This window comes from Bos indicus x Bos taurus, chromosome 18, assembly GCF_003369695.1.
Source record: "Bos indicus x Bos taurus breed Angus x Brahman F1 hybrid chromosome 18, Bos_hybrid_MaternalHap_v2.0, whole genome shotgun sequence".
Taxonomy (NCBI): domain Eukaryota; kingdom Metazoa; phylum Chordata; class Mammalia; order Artiodactyla; family Bovidae; genus Bos; species Bos indicus x Bos taurus.
This window is the reverse complement of record NC_040093.1, coordinates 30,626,058-30,643,900: the sequence shown is the minus strand read 5'-3', so window position 1 is coordinate 30,643,900 and position 17,843 is coordinate 30,626,058. Positions and strand designations below refer to the sequence as shown.

Sequence of the window (17,843 nt, the reverse complement as noted above, 5' to 3'; positions counted from 1 at the left end):
TTCCCAGCCCTAGTCTTCTCCCTGATCCAACAATTTTGCCTTCTGCCCTGGATATGTGGCAGGAGTGAGTGTGATAAGGGCATCAGAGAAGCTTTCCTGTAGTCATGCTGCGGGAGGAACACCAGGTTTGGCATTTCTAGGGTAAGAAAGTGCTTATGGAAACAAACCCCACTGTGTACAAAAGGTTTAATTTTGATAAAGGGTTACGAGGCTGGGATGGCCCTTCCACAGCCACCAGCAGCTGGGAAGAGGGCTCTGGGGACACTGCCCCCTCTCCACTGCTCCTGTCTTCGAACTCCACTCTATGATGGGGCCCAATCCTGCCCTTTGCAACCATGCTGCGACCTTCAGTAAGACCCAGTCACTGTCCCCATAAAAGGGCTCAGGAATCCATCTTCACAAAGACTTTGGGGCGGGAAAAGATCTTGATGGCCTCCTCTACCTGCACCAGCTTCCGGTCCAGCTCAGCACGGTGGCTCTGGGCCCTCAGTGAATCCGCCCCCGCAGGCAGCAGCACCAGCTCACGCAGCAGCTGGCTCTGGCCTACAGGGGCCCCAGGAACAGTAAATGCTGGGCAGGGGTGCACAGTACCTGGTGGGTTCCCCAGCCAGCTCCCCTTGCCCGCATACTCACTCTGGAGCAGACTGCTCAGGGTCTCCAGCCGCTGGTTCTCAGGCATGCGAGTGTGGCCAGGGGGCATGGCGGGGTCCGGTTGGCTGTGCTGACGGGCCTCAGCCTCCCGCCGCCACAGGTCCCTGCGCTCCAACAAGCTGCAATGCACAGACCCAGGGTTGATGACCCCAGGCAGATGTGGGCTTCCACCCTCCATAAGTGCCCCTTCCCAGGAGTGGGGAGACCAGTAGGACCTACTACTGGGGCACGTGACCCTTCTGTGTGGCGTTGTAGTGCTCTTGGGCTTGCCGTTGCTGCTCCAGCACCTGTGCCAGGACTTGCAGTGAGCGAGAATGCCGCCGGGGGGCCCTCTTGGCAGTGCGAGCATTGTGGGTAATGAAGTCCACACCCGGGCCTGGGGCCTGCGGGACACGCCAGCATGATGAAACAGCACTGTGTGGTGCCCCCAAATCCCTGCCCCACCTCCCAGCCCCCACATATCCTCTCACCTTAGCACTGGGACCTGGTAGGGTTAGCTGGGGACTGGGGACACGGGGTGGTGGGAGCCCGGGGCCGCAACGGGAATGGGCCCGCAGAAAGTGGGCTGGCTCAGTTCCAGAGGCAGGGCCGGGCTCCTGGAGGCCAAGGCAGAGCAGGGAGGGGGGTCAGTCAGGCTGAGGTTAGGGTCTCAAGCCATAAGACCATGCCTCTGTCCCTCCTGCCTTTCGGGATCTTTCTCTATCACCAGTCCTCTGGACCTGGCCTCCTTCCCCTTGGATAAGTACTTCCGTCACATCAGCATTTAAACCTGTGTGTTTTTCACATCTCTCAGAAAACAAATATCCCTCCCTCTACCTCAGTCCTGGCTTCAGTCATCGTTCTCTTTTTCTCTCCTTCCTAGCCAAGCTTTCTGGCTCTGTCCCCACCAAGGCCACCAAGAGCTGGTCTCCAAGCCCCCAAATCCAGGGTCACTTCCCTGGTCTCGCTGTCCTCAGCCTCATCCTCAATAACTCCTGGGTCTCACTTCTGAGATCCAGACCTGATTCTCCATCTGCCTCTTGGACACATTCCCACTCCCTGGAAGCCCCACAAAAGCTTCAGCTTCAACACACCCACATATGACCATGTCTTTTTTTCTCAGTCCTGCTTCTCCTTCTCAGACCCCTGGATAAAGAAGTGGCACCACTAGCTACGCCAGACAGAATCTTACCACCATACATACCCCTCCCCTTCCCATTGTCCTTAGAAATAAAGGTTTAAAAAAACAGATTTATGTGGCCCTTTATGATGTGGGTCCAGCTGACTTCTTAGCCTAACCTCACACTCTTCTTCCCTCATAGTGAACTGAACACAGCATCCCCACTGCCCACACTCCCTAAGTCCCTGGTGTTAGGACCAGGGACCCTGGAACCACGAGGTTCCATCTCTATAAAATGTTCTCCTCTATTCTCCCCTTGCCTAATTCCGACTTGCCCCTCAGAATCGCCCAGCCATCATCACTTCAGAGAAAGGCCCCAGTCCCACTCTGCAGTAGAACCAGCTCTTCATCCCCTGTGACCTCAGCCCACTGTGGGTTTCCTAACTCAGGTTAGAGCATAATGTCCTGTTGGCCAACAAGATGGGCAACACTTGGGGCTCCCTGAGGCAGGTACCTGCAGCTGAGCCTTGACACGTGACTCCACTTTGTCATACTTGGGTGAGCGCCACAGGGCCTTCAGGGGCCTGGACTGGCCCTGCTCCCGGCTGTGCTCCTGCTCACGGAATCGCCTCTGGATCTCCCTGATCCGCCTCATGTTCTCCTTCTCATGGTCTTTAGGGTCCTTCCCTGGAGAAAAGATGTTGCCCTACATACAGCCCATACAATCCAACTTACCCCAGTGGACACACAAGCCCACACCCTGCCTCCCTGACATACTCTAAAGTCCACCACATAACCTTGTTCCCTTCCTCACACCATAATTATCTTCTGTTTCTGATGATTTTATACATATTTGATTATGAAGTATACTATTAATCACCTTGCATAGCCTATTCACCTCTTCACTTGTTTTACTGTCTCCCACCTTGATTCAATGATGCTCTTCTGGACCTTGTTCTCCTAGCGTCTATAGGGCGCGGAGCACAGTAGACACTCAACAAACAACCATGCATAAATCCATGAAGCTGAGCTACAGGGTTTTCCGGGGTATACCTCATTTAGTCCTCTCCTGCGAAGAAGTGCATTTCCCGCTCCTTCTACAGTTGGGGAAACAGACACTCTGAGAGGTAAAGCCTGAGCCCAGAGCAGGGAAGGGGAAGCAGCCGTCTTTTGATCTGTTTTGACTTCAGAGCCACCTCGCTGTCCGTTCTGACCAGAACTTACTCTTGGGAGAGGCCCCTGGGCCTAGGGAGATACCCCCGAGCTGCAGCAGCACACCACCCACGCCGCGACGGCCACGCTCCAGGATTTCTAGGCCTCCGGGACGGATGCGGGGGGCGCGGGGAGGGGTGGCGTCTAGGTCCCGGTCCGTGTCCGGCGTCAGCAGGTCCAGCTTCAGCGCATTTCCCTCAAGGCGCCCTTGGGCTGAGAGGCCAGACGGGGCGGAGTGCGGAGTCAGTGGTGGAGCTGGGCCCGACGCTTGCCAGGCCGCTTTCACCCTCTTAACTCACCCGAAGACGGCCTCCGGTAGTAGTCAGGACAGAGCGTAGGGTCTGGGGGGATGGGCCCCGAGATGCGGGACGGACCCTCACACATACCGCCGTCGTCGTCCTGCAAACGGTGCACCTGAGGCCTGCCGGGCTACGCGACTCTGGCGCCAAACCCCGCTTCTCACCCCAGTGCCTCCTCCCAGGGTCCGGGTCCTAACCTCAGCCGTGCCCTGTCTGCGTTCCCGGCCCCCACCCCGCGCTCGCCACCTCTGCTCTCAGCCCACCTCTCTGTACGGTTGGCAGGCTCCTCACTCGGGCAAGGGGCTCACCAGAGCGGTTTTGCCGCCCACTGCAGCCACCCGACGGGTTTCCTGTTGCCAGGCAACAATGGTTTCCGTCCGTGAGGTCAGGGGCCAATGGCCTTGGCGCAAAGCCTTCTGGGGCTTGTAGTTCCAGCTGAGGGTGGGGGTCAGAACGACTGTCAGTTGCCCTTCTCAACCCGGTTCTCTCCTGGGTCCGCTCAGGGTCTACTAGTCTGGCCCCTCAGGATCCGCCCTCCACCCCCGATGCCCCTCAAGCAACCGTCGAGGAAGTGCTGATTCGCCGCAGCTATGGACTCAGCAGGGGCTGAGAAGCGGCCAGGGGCCCAAGAAGGGATAGCCGTGGGGCAGTCACAGCTTACAGAGGTGGCTGGTGGCCATGCTCAGAATTCTGAGGTGACCATCGGGCTGTCTAACCTTCAAACACTTGGTCATAGTTCTTTAATAGACCAAACTGCAACTACCCCCTAACTGCAACTACCCCCTAACTGCCAGGCCAGGTTCCACAGGCTGGGAGGGGCATGGGCTGGTGCCCTTCATCTGTATTTAGTGTCTAATGGCTGGTCCCTGTATCCTTTGCCTGGCCATGGTGACCAGTTACCTATGTGTCACCTCTAGTGTCCAGTGATGAGAGACCAGTGCCTGGTGCCAGCCCATGAGTCCTGCCAAACCCAGGGTGAAGATAAATGTCCAATAAGATCTACCTCAGAGCAAAAGATCCAGGAGAGACTCAAGCTGGAGGAAGACAGGCACAAGCCAGAGGTGGAGGCACTGGAGGAGAGAGGTCCCAGGCCTATGGCCTCCACTGTGAGGCCCAGTCATGGTCCGAAGAGGAAGCCGGTCAAGTGAGGGGGCTTTCAGAGGGGAAAGGCTAGGGGCTGGGGAGGTGGTGTGTGGGTGGCTCATACCCCAGTTGGATTTCTAAATGGGGCCTTACAGCAGTGTCCATCCTTATCCCCTGCCACCACCATCATTCCTCACCTCTGCTGACCCTCCAGAGGGTCATGATATAGGGAACATGCAGAGCGGAAGTCTCAAGGCCTGGTAGGGGACTGAGTTCCCATGATCTCTGGGTCCCTGTCCAGTCCGGGGCCTCAGTGACCAGGAAAAGGACAAGGATCACGGCCTGGGGAGGTAGTCAGGCAGGATTGTTCCCTAGGACAGGGCACAGGAGCCAAGGCTGCAGGCTGACTCCTCAGGTCTCCTTGTTCCCCAGCCTCGCAGGCCCAAGCCACCAAGCCCATCCTAGGGCAGAGAGTGAGCTGCCACAGGGGCTGTTGCTGCAGAGGGAGGAGCCGGAGAATAATCAGAGTGAGCCCTCACCAACTGCCAAACAGCACAAAAAAGCCAAGAAGCGCAAGAGTCTGGGAACCCCAGTGCTCCCAGTGGTGGCCAGCACAGTGTCGGCACCCTCAGTGACCTTGGGGCCTGAGCGTGAGTGGCATTTCCTGAGCCTTCCCTTTTGTCCCCAGTCAGCTGGACCCCTGACATGGCCCAGCTTGGCACTCCAGCCGCTGTCCTGCCCCGGGTTCTTGTAGGAAAGGCCCAGCGCCTGCGGCCCCTGTACCAGTACATCAACTATTGCAACCCTGAACTGAACCAGGCAGGGGAAGGGGACAGGGAGGCTGAGGCTGAGGTGGAGCCTGAGTCGGAGCTGACCATGGTCCCCGAGGAGGCGGGTGTGGAGAAACTGCAGGCTTTGCTGCCAGTGGCAGGTGAGCTGGGCTCCGACCTCACTCTGCCCTGCCCCAGTATGTCTGTGCCCCCCACCCACACTCTGGTTCCCCTGGGGGAGGAAGCCAGTGAGGAGCCTGAGGGTCTGCCCAGCTTGGGAGTCAGCGGTTGCCTCAAGGCTGAGATGGACAAGTCAACTCAGGTGGACATCAACAAGATGCTAAGTGTCTGCAATGCCCCGCTTGTCCCCCCACTCTCTCCTCAGTACAAGTGACTGTCCTGACCCCCACCCCATGACTCCCCTCCTTCCCAAGCCTGAGCCAGAGCAGCAGTCTAAGGCCTGAGGCCCTCAGATGGAGGAGGGGACTCAGCCCCTGCCCCTCCTTGGGATCCCGAGTTTGATAAAAATAAATTCTTCCTTTTCTCAGACTGTGATTCCCCAAATAAGATGCCTGAAGAGGGAGCAGCTGAGAAGAAGGGTGAAGGATTCCCCAGTATAGTCACCGGATCACCTGGGAATTTGCAAAAATATAGATTCCTGGGCACCTCAGTCCTAGGCTTCCCTGGTGGCTCAGCTGGTAAAGAATCTGCCTGCAATGCAGGAGACCCTGGTTCAATCCTTGGGTCGGGAAGATCCCCTGGTGTAGGGATAAGCTATCCACTCCAGTATTCTTGGGTTTCCCTGGTGGCTCAGTTGGTAAAGAATCTACCTGCAATGCAGGAGACCTGGGTTTGATCCGTAGAGGACAGCATGGCAACTCATTCCAGTATTCTTGCCTGGAGAACCCCAGCCTGGCAGGCTGCAGTCCATGGGGTTGCAAAGAGTTGGACCCGACTGAGTGACTAACCACAGCACAGCACCCCAGACCTAACTGAATCAGAATCTGTAAGGGTGGGGCCTAGTCTGAGCATTTAAAGTCTCCTCAGATGAACCTGAAAGTCAGACAAGGTTAACACCTGGGATGGAGAAGGGTGGTAAGGAGGAGCCTGGGGAAGAGAAAGGAAAGGGGCTGTCAGGTCATAGGAAGCGGGCGTGTGGCCTTGCTCCCTGTCTCCCAGGGAATAGGCCACAGGTGGTGGGGTGACTGCCACTTTGCCTGGAGGAGTGAAGAGGCAGATTTCCACCAGATTCCTGAAGGAGAGGGCGGGGTGGCCTTCCAGGCAGAAAGTTTGCCAGGGATGAAGCCTCATTAGTGTGGAAGACATCAACCCCCTGGAGGAGGGTCTGCTGAAGCAGATGCATGGCCATCAGACCAGGCTGGGTGAGTCTGGGAGGGATAAGGAGGGATGCAGGCAACAAGGGATCCTGGTTTGCTATTGTGGAGAGATTGCCTGGGCAGTAGCATGAAGGGCAGAATAAGGAAGGGAAAGCCTAGGGATAGAGAGGTGAGAAGACTGCTGCCACTGTCTGCGTGAATGTGAGTCCTAGATTTGGTTGGTGGTTGGAAAACAAGAGGTATTCTGGAAGTTCTCTTCTGCTTGCTGTAACAGAGGAAAAGTGAGCTGCATTTTCACTGGCTTGGAAAAACGTTACTTTGACTCAAGGACATTCTGAGATTTGAGTAATAGACCATGCTAGGTGATGCTAGCCTCCTCCAGGAGGCGGCGCTGTAGGACAAGTCTGGAACCAGTTGGGGACTCCCGTCACTTCTGGGAACCAGAACCCTACTGGCTTCCTTGGTCACAGGCATCTAGACCACTTCAAGGTACATCTCCTCCCCGGGACCAAGCCAAGAGATATATGATGGTAGAGCTGTCTGAGGGATGGCCATGGACCTAGGCTCTTGGGGAGTACCAACAGAGGACCTGGGACCTCATAAAAGTAACTCTGCCCTAAGCCCATGTTCAGTCTGCACCAGGACTTCTCAGAACACAGCACTGTAAACAAGAGGTTTTGCTGCAGAGTCCTATAAAACTTAAGTGCCACTGTGGGTCAACAGCATGGCCCTTTCTTAATAAGGGCATCTCAGTCAGATGCAATGGATGAATGTGCTTTCTTGGTCAATTCTCAAACTTAGAGGGGGATAGCAACATCCTATTAACACAGAGGATGACCTGGAGCTGAGCTGGGAGGAAGGGGGCAGCTTCTCCTTCTCTTCTCCCAGCATCCTGCCTGGTGGGGTTCTCTCTACAGTCCTAGTTCAGGCCAGGCTGAGATGCCTGTTGTAGAGAGGTGGTAACCTGGATGGGTCCCAAGCAGGGAGGGACAGTGCCTGGCACTAGAGTCTGAAGAGCCATAGGGGAAGGAGTAGTTCAGAGTCGGGCTCTGTGGTCAGAGGACCCTGACCAGTTCATGTAGCTCCATCCCTCTCTGCTCTGGATAATGGGAATATTAATAGTAGTACTTCGTTGACTGGTTTGGATATTAAATGAAATAATACATGTGAAGTGTCTCTCCGGGGGGCCCAGCACACAGTAAGTACACCCCAACACTAGTAACTGTTATTTTATCTCACAAGGTCTGAAACCAGGACAATATGGGAAAACAGGCCTGGTGACTCCTCTAAGGGCAGGAGGAAGAGGGAGCATCCTCTCTGAGCCTTTCTCTTTCTGGTGAGGAGTCCAGGGCAGGGCAGAGGGAGGGAAGATTAGAGAAGGGGAAAGAGTTTGGTCCAGGTTTAATCCTGGCAGAGGAAACAAAGGAGGAGAGGTATTCTTTCCAGCCTGAGTGACACGGTGAGGAGGCTCTTCCTGTGGCGAGAACAGGATCCTAAATACAGAGCTGGACACTGGCTGGCTAGGCCAGGCAGTGCTTGGCTGGCCTAGCCAGAGGGCAGTGCCTTCATTAAGTTCATGCCATCCAGCCTCCCTGGCCCCCACCCCACCTCTCCTCTTCCAGGGCTCCCCTGGAGACAACCCCTTGGTTTCAAGAACAGAACCCCTTCTGACCTCCAGCCCAGGGAGACCTCAGACTCTCCCACTGTCTTTTAAGTATCAGGCCAGATCGGCCCCCTGCAGTCATGAGTCCTGTGTAAAGACTTGAGCACTGAGGAAAGACTTCTTGCAGGGATTCAGCCGCAGGGAATAAGCCAGGAGGCGAGGGCAGGCAGTGGTAGGAAGCTGGGTGGCCCGCTAGACAGTGACGGATCCAGTGGGGTTGGAGCTGCCACGGAGCCATGAGGAAAGAGAAAAATACAAACCATCTACAGCAACAACAAGCCTTTCATTATTAAACCCAACCTACCAAACAGACAACCACCACATACCATAGTGTCAGACCTTCTGATTTATTACATTTCTCATATGTCCCAGAGCTCTCCCCCTTGGCTCCTCTCTGCCAAAGTAGGGGCCTTCTCCCAGGGTTAACTTCAGCCCCTGAAAGCTCACCTGCTACAGAAACCCCCTCCCAGCCAGGGAAGGGGTAGTGCCTGGAGGCTGGAAGGGCCTGGTCATGTGGGGGGAGAGCAGGTGTGGATCCCCAAGGGATGAGCTGCCGCCCTCACCGTTCCTGAGGTGCCCCAGCCCAGGAAGGGCATGGCAACAAGGCCCCGCATCACTTCTCAGGCCTGAGGCATCACCCAGGCTGGCTCCTTACTGTGCCTTCTCATCCGGCTAAAACCACAAACATGCTGCGAAACCCCCCAGTCAAGCTTCTGCAGGCCCTGCTCACAGACCCGGGGCACTTCTGCCTTGCACGGTGTACTGGCCTCTCAGCCCTGGCAACAGAATGCCACTCCCTCACCAGCCCGCAGAGTGGGCACTGGGGTGGGGGGTTCCCTGGGGCCACCTTCGAATTCACTAGAATTCAACTCTGCCCAAGCGGACCTGTCAAATGAAAGATACCGTCTGTGCTACCGCGAAGCCCTCCCATCACAGCTCCTGGTCCTGCCCTGTCCTCTGCGCTGCGGCAGGGAGCCCACGCACAGGCTCACAGGTTGTTCCGCTGGAGCGCCTCGCACAGGTTCTGGTTGGCGTCCAGCTCCTCTGCCAGCACCTCTACCGCCTCCCACTCCCCGGATCGGCTCGACCGTTTGATGGCATCCACCACACTCTGCATGTAGAGCCCGTCCTCGAACGAGGCAGCCATGGAGACCGGGGTGTGGTCCCACGTGCGGCGGTCCCCCTGCCCCTGGAAGGACTGGCGCAGGGCCTGCACCATGTAGACCATGCCCTTCAGGTAGAGCAGCGGGACGTCCTGGGCGCCCTGCTCGGGCAGCCCCGCACCCACAGCCAGTGAGTCCCTCAGCAGCAGCTCCTCCTGCGGGGCAGAGTTTTTCTGCCCATAGAGGTCCGCACCCCGGGCAACCAGGCGTCCCGCAGAGCCCACCACCATGACTTCGTGCACAAAGGCGCCTGGCATGTTGAAGTTGAGAGTTACTGTGCTGCACACACCCCCGCCCATGAGCATCTGGAAGAAACAGAAGTCATCACTGGTGACGTGCCGAATGCCACGGATGGCCGCATTCTGCCTCACAAAGGTCTTGAGCAGCCCGTGGACCTTCTCGGCTCTCTGGCCGGTCAGGTGGGTCAGCAGGTCCACAATGTAGGTGCCCATGGTGTGCAGGCCCCCGCCGCCCATGAGCTCATCACAGATCCAGCCATAGTTCGGGCTGAGCAGGCTGCCCGAGTAGACGCGGGCGTCACAGATCATCACTGCGCCCACGTAGTGCTCAGCTATCAGCTGCTTCATGCGCACAAAGGCCGGCAGGAAGCGCAACACGTTCCCCACAAGGCTCATCAGCTGAGGGTAGTAGCGTGAGGCTGTCACCATCCGGAAAGCATCCACTGAGGTTGCCGCCTTCTCACAAACCACATTCTTCCCAATACCTGAGAAGAAAACAACAGGAAATCTCAAAGATCCAGGGGGTTCACACTGGGAAAAGAAAACCCATTTCTGGAAGGCAGATGACTCAGGAAAGTCGGCTCTGAGGCTAGGTGGTGGCCTAGGACAAGAGGAAGGTGATTGGCCTGGAAGAAAATGGTACCCAGGGGCTGTGCCTGGAAAAAGAGTTATGGGTTAGAGAAAGAGAAGTTCTTAAAGGGAAATGAGTAGAGGCAGAAGGTGCAAACCAGGAGTGGGAGGTACAGAGAGGTGGTACCATGGTTAATATTATGTGTCAACCTGGTTAGGTTATGGTGCCCATCAAATACTAGCCTAAACATTGCTGAGAAGATCCCTTTAGATCTAATTAACATTTAAAGCAGTAGACTTTGAATAGAGCAGATTGCCCTCCATAATGTGGGTGGGCCTCAACTCATCAGATGAAGGCCTTGGGGGGATTAAAAAAAAAAAGACTAAAGTTCCCCATAGAGGAAGAAATTCTGCTTCCATATTGCCTTCAGAGTCAAGTCTGCAGCATCAACTCTTGCTAGAATTCACATTTGCTCTGTGGATCTTGGATCTACCAGCTCCTACAACCAGATGAGCCAATTCTTTAAAATAAATCTCTACTCTCTCTCTCAATGTACATCCTGTTGGTTCTGTTTCTCTGGAAAACTGCCTAATACAAGTGGGCTGGAGAGGTGGATATGCTTATCTTATGGTTCATGCATTTATTAGATCATCAGGTTGGGGTAAGAAAATAAAATTTATATTCTAGGGGATGGGCTTGGCACTCTCAGTTGTAATTGCAGAAAGGACTCTAAGATTCCCTGCAGACTGTTCTCAAAAAACACTGGTCCAACATATTAGTGTAGTCAAAAGGCCAGAAGATGCTTGGCTATAGTAGGAGGGGAAAGGGAGAGAAAACATCCTTTCTGTCTCAAGCCTGTTCTGAGTGCACCGCAGCTGGAAGGCACCCAGCGAGCAAAACAAAGCTAGACAAAGCCCTGGAGAGAGCAAGAGGACTTGAGCAGCTCCCACATGAGGAAAAGGAAAGGATGAACACTCTTCCACATCACAACATGAGAAGCTCATAGGGTACGAACGGCCACAAGACACCAATTCCTAGAGCATTCCTGTCAACTTGGTGTGGTTCAAGTAGAAGAAAGTCTTACGCTCGTATCTTCAATAGAAAATTTTAAAAGCCCAAGAAGTGGTATGGACTAGACACACACATAGTTTTGGGGTACAGCAAGCTGGGAAGGGTGAAGATATCCAGTTATTCCATTACTCATTCCACAGACACTGTCCTTGGGGTGTGACTCAAACCCTACCTCCTCAATTCCTCCAAGAAGTCATGGGCTTCTTGAGGGAACAAGCTCAAGGGTCTGGTACAAATGGCAGGATAAGGGAAGGGGTTATCCTTAAGGATGCAGATGTTCCAGGGAGATGTTCCCCTAAGCGGGAAAGGACATCCAGGCAGGGAACTGCATGTGCAAAGGCACTGAGGCAGGAAAGGCCCAGGAGCTGGGATTCCTAAAGCCCTGAGTGCATACCAGGAAACCAGCTGGAGGGATTACACGGGGTCTATAAGCAATGGAGGAAATGGGACAGAGAGCTGGTAGCATCTCTCACAAAGACACTGAAGGTCAAGAGTAGGAGTGGGGATGGAATCTTGTCCTTGAGTTTCTCCATCTCAGACAATGGCGATGCCACTCTAGTTTTTCAAGACAAAATCACTGAAATCACTCTCACATCCCACTTTCAATCATCAATAAATCCTGTTGGCTTGGCTTTCAAACTACTTCCAGGATCTCACCAGTTCTCACTACCAGCACTGCCACCTGCCTCATCCAAGTCACCACTCTTTTTCACCTGGATTATTGCCATGGCAACGTAACTGGTTTCCCTCAGTTTTTTCTTAACACAGAAGCCAGGGAAACTGTTGAAATTTGAGATGGATCAGATCATATCTCTGTGCTGCATCAAACCCTCTGCTGGCTTCTCACCTCATTCAGAATGAGCCAGAGTTCTTACAGTTGCCTACCCACAAGGTCATACATACATGCTTTGTACGCCCCTCTAAAGTTTTCTTTTTGATCCCTTTGCTTCCCGTGGTCCCTCTCCTGTTCATTCTGCTTGAGCCACTGAATATGAGAAGAGGGCTGCTTCTTACACGAAGACCTGGTGGCTGGGGAGAGGCGCTGATTGCTAAACAGAGACGATGGACAGGCAGGGCCAGGCCTAGCCACTGTGCTCAGGACACAGTCTTGGGCTGGAATCTCTCTTGCTGCTTACTCTCCTGGAACAATGTTCACATTCAGGCTTCTCCTCCAGTGCCATCCAGGCTCCACTCTCCCACTGCATAGGCACTTACCGGTTGGCAGAGCAGTCTCCAAGCCTGGACACTTGTATCTTGGGGCAGCCAGATCAAGATTATGCTTTCTCCAGGTATGTGTATCTCCAGTAACTCTGGGGTCATTCCCTTGGTCCCCTGAAAAGTTTTCTCAGTGTTTTCAGAGAGGGAATGGCTGGGACACAGATAATTTCTGGTGGCCCACTACAGGGTGTAGCTTCTGATGAATCTGGATTCCATTCACACAGGCTCGGGGGGAACTCAGCTGGTCACCTTGCAGAAGAAACAATAGGGACCCAGGACAGCTGACTGTCCAGAAAGGGCAGTCCACGCTTTGGACCCAGACACTGGGGTTCAAAGTCTGGTTCTCTCACTTGATTGCTGCATGACCTGGGACATTTCTGAACCTCTCTGGGTTCTGGTTTACCACGCTGTAGAAGGAGAGTCACATTTACCATGCAGGGTAGGAGAGAAGAGTAAGTCAAATGAGGCGGTATATGTAAATGGCCAGCCCAGCTCTGTCATTGGTACAGTTTATAACCATCACCATGGGAGACTCAGCAGATGTCATAAATACAGGAAAAAAGGGCCCACTGTGACCTAGATTTTATGACTCACACAGAAGCTACATTTTCTAGGCCAATAATACTGATGTTCAATATTTTGGAATTTTAATTTTTAAAAAGGTATTTAAACATCAACATGAACACAGACAAGTTTCTTATTCAATGTACTGTGTACCAGGCCTCTCAGAGAGCTAAGTCCAGCCCAGCCCTTCAGAAGCTCACATCCTGACAAAGCCCACAGTGGATAATCTCGTGCCTTTGGCCAGTCCTTCCAAGCTCCCCTCACTTCCTGCCCTCTCTCCGCCACCCTGACCCTTGAGAACCCCACATGGCCTTCGCCATCTACCCAGACAGAATTCTCGGGTGTGAACTCCCAGTGCTGTGGCAAGGAGGAGCACATGTAGATCAGGCGCCTGTGACGTAATTCAATCTCCTCACTTTACAAAGCTCTTGAAATCTCTCGTTCTTCTCCAAATAATAACAAAAGCTTTACAACAGGTACTGGCAGGACCACCAGGAGAACGGCTAGCCAAGTGCCACACGCCCAAGGCAGGGAGCCGTGTGCACAGAGCAGGGGGCCTGGGCAAGGGGACAGGCCCTTGTACTGGGGTCTGGAGCTGGAGAGGGGCCCTGCGGAGAGAGTCGCCCCTGACTGCTATCACTGTCTGCTCCTGGAGGGCCTCCAATCCTTCCCCATACTTGAGGGGTTTTAGGATTAGGGACAGGAGAATCACAATACTGGGGGAGAACCTGGTCACCTGGCTGCTGAACACGCGGCTGACGAGGGAAGTCATGAGAAATTAGGTTCTCAGATCCCCCATGTGAGAGCTTCCTCTCTGGCCAACCCAGAGGCTTCTTGCTTTGACTGTGCACAGCGGGAGGTGGGGGGTGGACGCTGGGGAGGAAAGGGGGCGGGCTGGGAGGAAAAGGACTCACACGGCTGCTGAGAGTCTGGTGGTGATAAAACCAGAATCTAAAGGCATCTCTGGTTTCATGCCACGAGCAATCAGGGAAGGAGAAGAGGCCTTCCTGAGGCTGAACGACAGGGGTTTCTGAACTTGGGACCCAGCAGTACAACCAGTGTGGGGGCTAAAGGCCATCTGGAGTGAAACAGGCCTCTGCCGGCCACAGGGTGTGTAGCTTGAGGAAGGTATTGAGGGTGCCTCCAGAGACATATTTACCCAAGTTTATCGAGCTTTCCTGTTAGAAAGTTGAAAGAGAGGTTAGAGAAGCTGAAAGTCACTTTCTGTCTCCACGGAATGGGGAAGCATGGATGCTGAGTGCCATTAGCTCAGATGAAATCTGGAGGTTGAACAAGCCTCTCCCGGCTCACACTCCCCAGACAACCCTGGAGTGAAGGACCCCCGAGAAGCTGTCCCAGACCACTTTTTGTTTCTCAGTAATGCATGACAGCTCTGGGACACCACCACTGCCCCTCTCTCTAGAGGTGTGGGACTAGACATGTGATTTCAAACAGCAGGGGGGAGGAGCAGCCCCAGAAAAAGCACCACTTTCATGTTTTACAAAATCCATGGATTCTGCCTTTAAAAACAAACAAAACAAAAAAGGTTCTGCTACTTAGAAAAATATGTGAGAGTTGTACTATAAAGAAAGCTGAGCACAGAAGAATTGATACTTTTGAACTGTGGTGTTGGAGTAGACTCTTGAGAGTCCCTTGGACTGCAAGGAGATCCAACCAGTCCATCCTAAAGGAGATAAGTCCTGGGTGTTCACTGGAAGGACTGATGTTGAAGCTGAAACTCCAATACTTTGGCCACCTGATGCGAAGAGCTGACTGATTGGAAAAGACCTTGATGCTGGGAAAGGTTGAGGGCAGGAGGAGAAGGGGACAACAGAGGATGAGATGGTTGGATGGCATTACCAACTCAATGGACATGGGTTTGGGTGGACTCTGGGAGTTGGTGATGGACAGGGAGGCCTGGCATGCTGCGGTTCATGGGGTCGCAAAGAGTCGGACACGACTGAGTGACTGAACTGAACTGAACTTAAAAAAAAAGTTTGAAAGCCACCAGACAGAATCACTGCTGTCCACAGCCCACTCTCTCTTGGGTCACAGGCCCCTGTCAGCTCCCTGGGTCACACCAGCAGGCTGGGCTTGTACAGCCAGAAGTTGTGACACTATCATTCAACCGGAGTGCTGGGCCTGGTGCCAAGCTCTGGAATACATCAGGCATGATGGCTACCTTCAGACAACCTACACTTCAGTGGCAGAGAGTGCCATGAATCAAATTATCATGTGAATACATGCAGAACTGCCTTGTGATCAAGGCAATGAAGATGATATAAATGTTAACATAAGAGTCCACAGCAGGGACATGATCTGGACTGGGGGCCAGAAAAGGTACCCCAAGGGCCTGGTGTTCTTGGGAGTAAATTATCTGGGTCAGGCTGCTTGAGGAATGGTCCTTGTTATCTCAACAGCCCATGGGGAAAGGACTGGCACACTCAGTGTTTTTCTAATGAAGCCACAAGTGCTAAGAAGTAGGCACAGAAAATTACCTTCTAGCAATGGACTTAGGAAAACATTCAACTGTAGCAAAAATGCTGGGGCACTTTGTACATTAAAATTGTTTGGAACCATTTCTAAATTGAGAAAGGAAACATATACAAGTCCCTCCTTCTCCTCTAAGGAATTCATAGGAAAGCCATAAGGGTGAAATCTGAGGTGGAAGAAAGTGAAAAGTCAAATAAAGGTGGAAAGTAAGATGCCACAGGGGCTTCCCAGGTGGCACTAGTAGTAAAGAACCCGCTTGCCAATGCAGGAGACATAAGAGACACAGGTTCGATCCCTGGGTCGGAGAAGACCCCTTGGAGGAGGGCATGGCAACCCACTCCAGTATGCTTGCTTGGAGAATTCCATGGACAGAGGAGGCTGGTGGGCTACCGTCCACTGGGGGGCAAAGAGTTGGATATGACTGAAGCCACTTAGCAAGCATGCGTGCAAGAAGCTATAGAAAAGAAATGTGGAGTGAAAAGTACATCTTTAGAGGGTAAGTCCAAGGATTAGTTTTAGAAAAAAACTTATAAACTTGTTAGGAAAAAAACTAATAAGAATGAGGGAAGAAACACTCTTATGGCCTCAGAAATGACATAAGAACACAGTGATCTCAGAAGCTGAGGAAAATGCGATTTTGCCTACAGCACTAAGTCTTAGTGAGATGCTGTGACCTTACACGTTTCTGGGCCTGGGCTTCTGTAACTGGAAATGAAGATGTTGGATGATACCAGTGGCTCGCAATCCTTAGTGTGGATCAGAATCACCCAGAATGCTTGTTCAAAAATTGGTAGGCCTCACCCGCTGAGATTTAGAAGGTCTGGGAAGGGGCCCAGAATTTGGATTCATAACAATTTCCCAGGTGATGCTGCTGCTGCTGGCCCAGCATCTCTGAGAAAGGCTGGACTAGATACTCTCTTCATTGTCCCTGCAGGTCCAACATTTCTGACTTTATGCCTGTGAATTTCAAAAGAAGAAAAAGCGGTACTCTGGCATCAAAAGTTTTAGAAGAAGAAAAGTCTGTCATAGATTTGCTTTATAGCTACAAATGGGGACAGGTGCTGCATGCCTCACTTAACTGCTTCTCATCTCTCTGACTTAACCTTTCCCCATGCTGGGCAATGCAAGAAGAATCCTTCACTCAATAGAGACTCGAGACAATTACGATTTAACTTCTCATGGGTTCAAAATCTAGAAGAGCTTATCTAAAATTAGAGTACTTCAACAGCTATCCTGTTAAGTAAACATGTCTTTTCCCCCCCTGGTTCTAAAATGATTGAGGATCTAAAGCTTATATCCTTTAAATTAATTAATTAGCAGGCCATGCGGGGACCTTAGTTCCCCAGACCAGGGAGCGAACTCAAGCCCCCTGCAGCAGAAGCATGGAGTCCTAACCACTGGACTGTCAGCGAAGTCCCTAAAGCTTATATCCTTAATGAAACATAAAAGACATAGCACCTGTAACAGAAAGAGTAAAAAAGAAAAAAGACATGTAGGTGGGAAAAACAGAAAAATATCCTTTCATGCATATATAGAGGGACTCATACACAGGAACACACAGGTGGAACAGCAGTGGGGGTGTTCTGGAACGCTGACTCTGAGCCCTTTTAAATACACTGCATTTTTGTAACTATCAATGTGTCTATTCTGTTGTTCACCTAAACGATGTACAAGAACCAGATACTGCCAGAGCTTTACATTACAGGAAGAAAGAACAGGTCCTGCTTTTGAGGAATTAACTTAAACACAGTCCCCCAACCCACAGAAAAGTTTTTCACGTTTGAGATGACTTAGAATGCTAAGTTTCATTTCTGAGCTACATTCAACTCATGAACATCTGAACATTTACCTAGTGAACATCCAGAGGAGACTCCTACTATTTATTTTTGATGTGAATTTAACTTAAACAAATCTGTTCTTCCACTTGGGACAATAGGAAATCCAGGCTTCCCCCTGTAACGCGATGCCAGTGTCTTTCTTGGTCAGCATACGGAGGCAGTCATATCATGCTGGAAAGACTGAACGATACTTTCATTTCACAGGGGCCTCCAGAGGTTGAGAGGGACAGAAACAGGACCAGAAGTGGGGTCTGATGTCAAGGTCAGTTTGGTGTTCTGCCTACAGCAGTTTATGCATTCATATCCAGTCATTTGGGAAAACTAGAGCAGTTCTCATGGCCTCTTCCGTATGAGCGAAAGTTAAGTCAGAATTCTCACAAAGAAAGAAAGCAAGCACACAGGGAGTTAACCTCATGGTTGCAATAGGCTCAGTGACTCGTTTGGGGCCTAAGTGGGCAGTGCCTGATGGCACATCCAGTCGACATGGCTCTCTTAGCCCAACCACCCTGGGATCATGTACCTGCAAAAACAGACCAAGGACCCGCATTCATACCCTCCTCCCTGCTGACAAC

The 17,843-nt window shown here is 52.6% G+C and overlaps 3 protein-coding genes across 10 annotated transcripts in view; 1 reads left to right on the top strand and 2 right to left on the bottom strand.

Annotated features, from left to right (window-relative positions):
• Positions 1-171: 171 nt before the first annotated feature.
• On the bottom strand, positions 172-4,760 carry ENKD1 (enkurin domain containing 1). 3 transcript variants are annotated; one of them, XM_027516243.1, is made up of 8 exons: positions 3,525-4,760; positions 3,262-3,361; positions 2,975-3,175; positions 2,265-2,437; positions 1,122-1,247; positions 871-1,034; positions 634-770; positions 172-543 (listed from the first exon to the last, which is right to left on the bottom strand). In XM_027516243.1, the coding sequence occupies exons 2-8, from the start codon at positions 3,344-3,346 to the stop codon at positions 383-385; spliced, it is 1,047 nt and encodes a 348-aa protein (XP_027372044.1). In that variant the 5' UTR covers positions 3,347-3,361; positions 3,525-4,760; the 3' UTR covers positions 172-382. The 3 variants fall into 3 exon arrangements, with proteins under 3 accessions (XP_027372044.1, XP_027372045.1, XP_027372047.1); XM_027516244.1 differs by having other exon boundaries at positions 3,570-4,760; XM_027516246.1 differs by lacking the exon at positions 1,122-1,247.
• On the top strand, positions 3,756-5,713 carry C18H16orf86 (chromosome 18 C16orf86 homolog). The gene is made up of 4 exons (XM_027516249.1): positions 3,756-3,956; positions 4,179-4,400; positions 4,760-4,994; positions 5,099-5,713. The coding sequence occupies exons 1-4, from the start codon at positions 3,852-3,854 to the stop codon at positions 5,506-5,508; spliced, it is 972 nt and encodes a 323-aa protein (XP_027372050.1). The 5' UTR covers positions 3,756-3,851; the 3' UTR covers positions 5,509-5,713.
• A 2,729-nt stretch (positions 5,714-8,442) lies between these two features.
• Positions 8,443-17,843, bottom strand: part of GFOD2 (glucose-fructose oxidoreductase domain containing 2) — a 40,399-nt gene continuing 30,998 nt past the window's right edge. For all 6 annotated transcript variants that reach the window (XM_027516228.1, XM_027516227.1, XM_027516230.1 and 3 more), the window contains one exon: positions 8,443-10,001. In XM_027516228.1, coding sequence (XP_027372029.1) covers positions 9,103-10,001 — 899 coding nt within the window. In that variant the 3' untranslated portion in view covers positions 8,443-9,102. The remainder of the gene's footprint in view (positions 10,002-17,843) is intronic.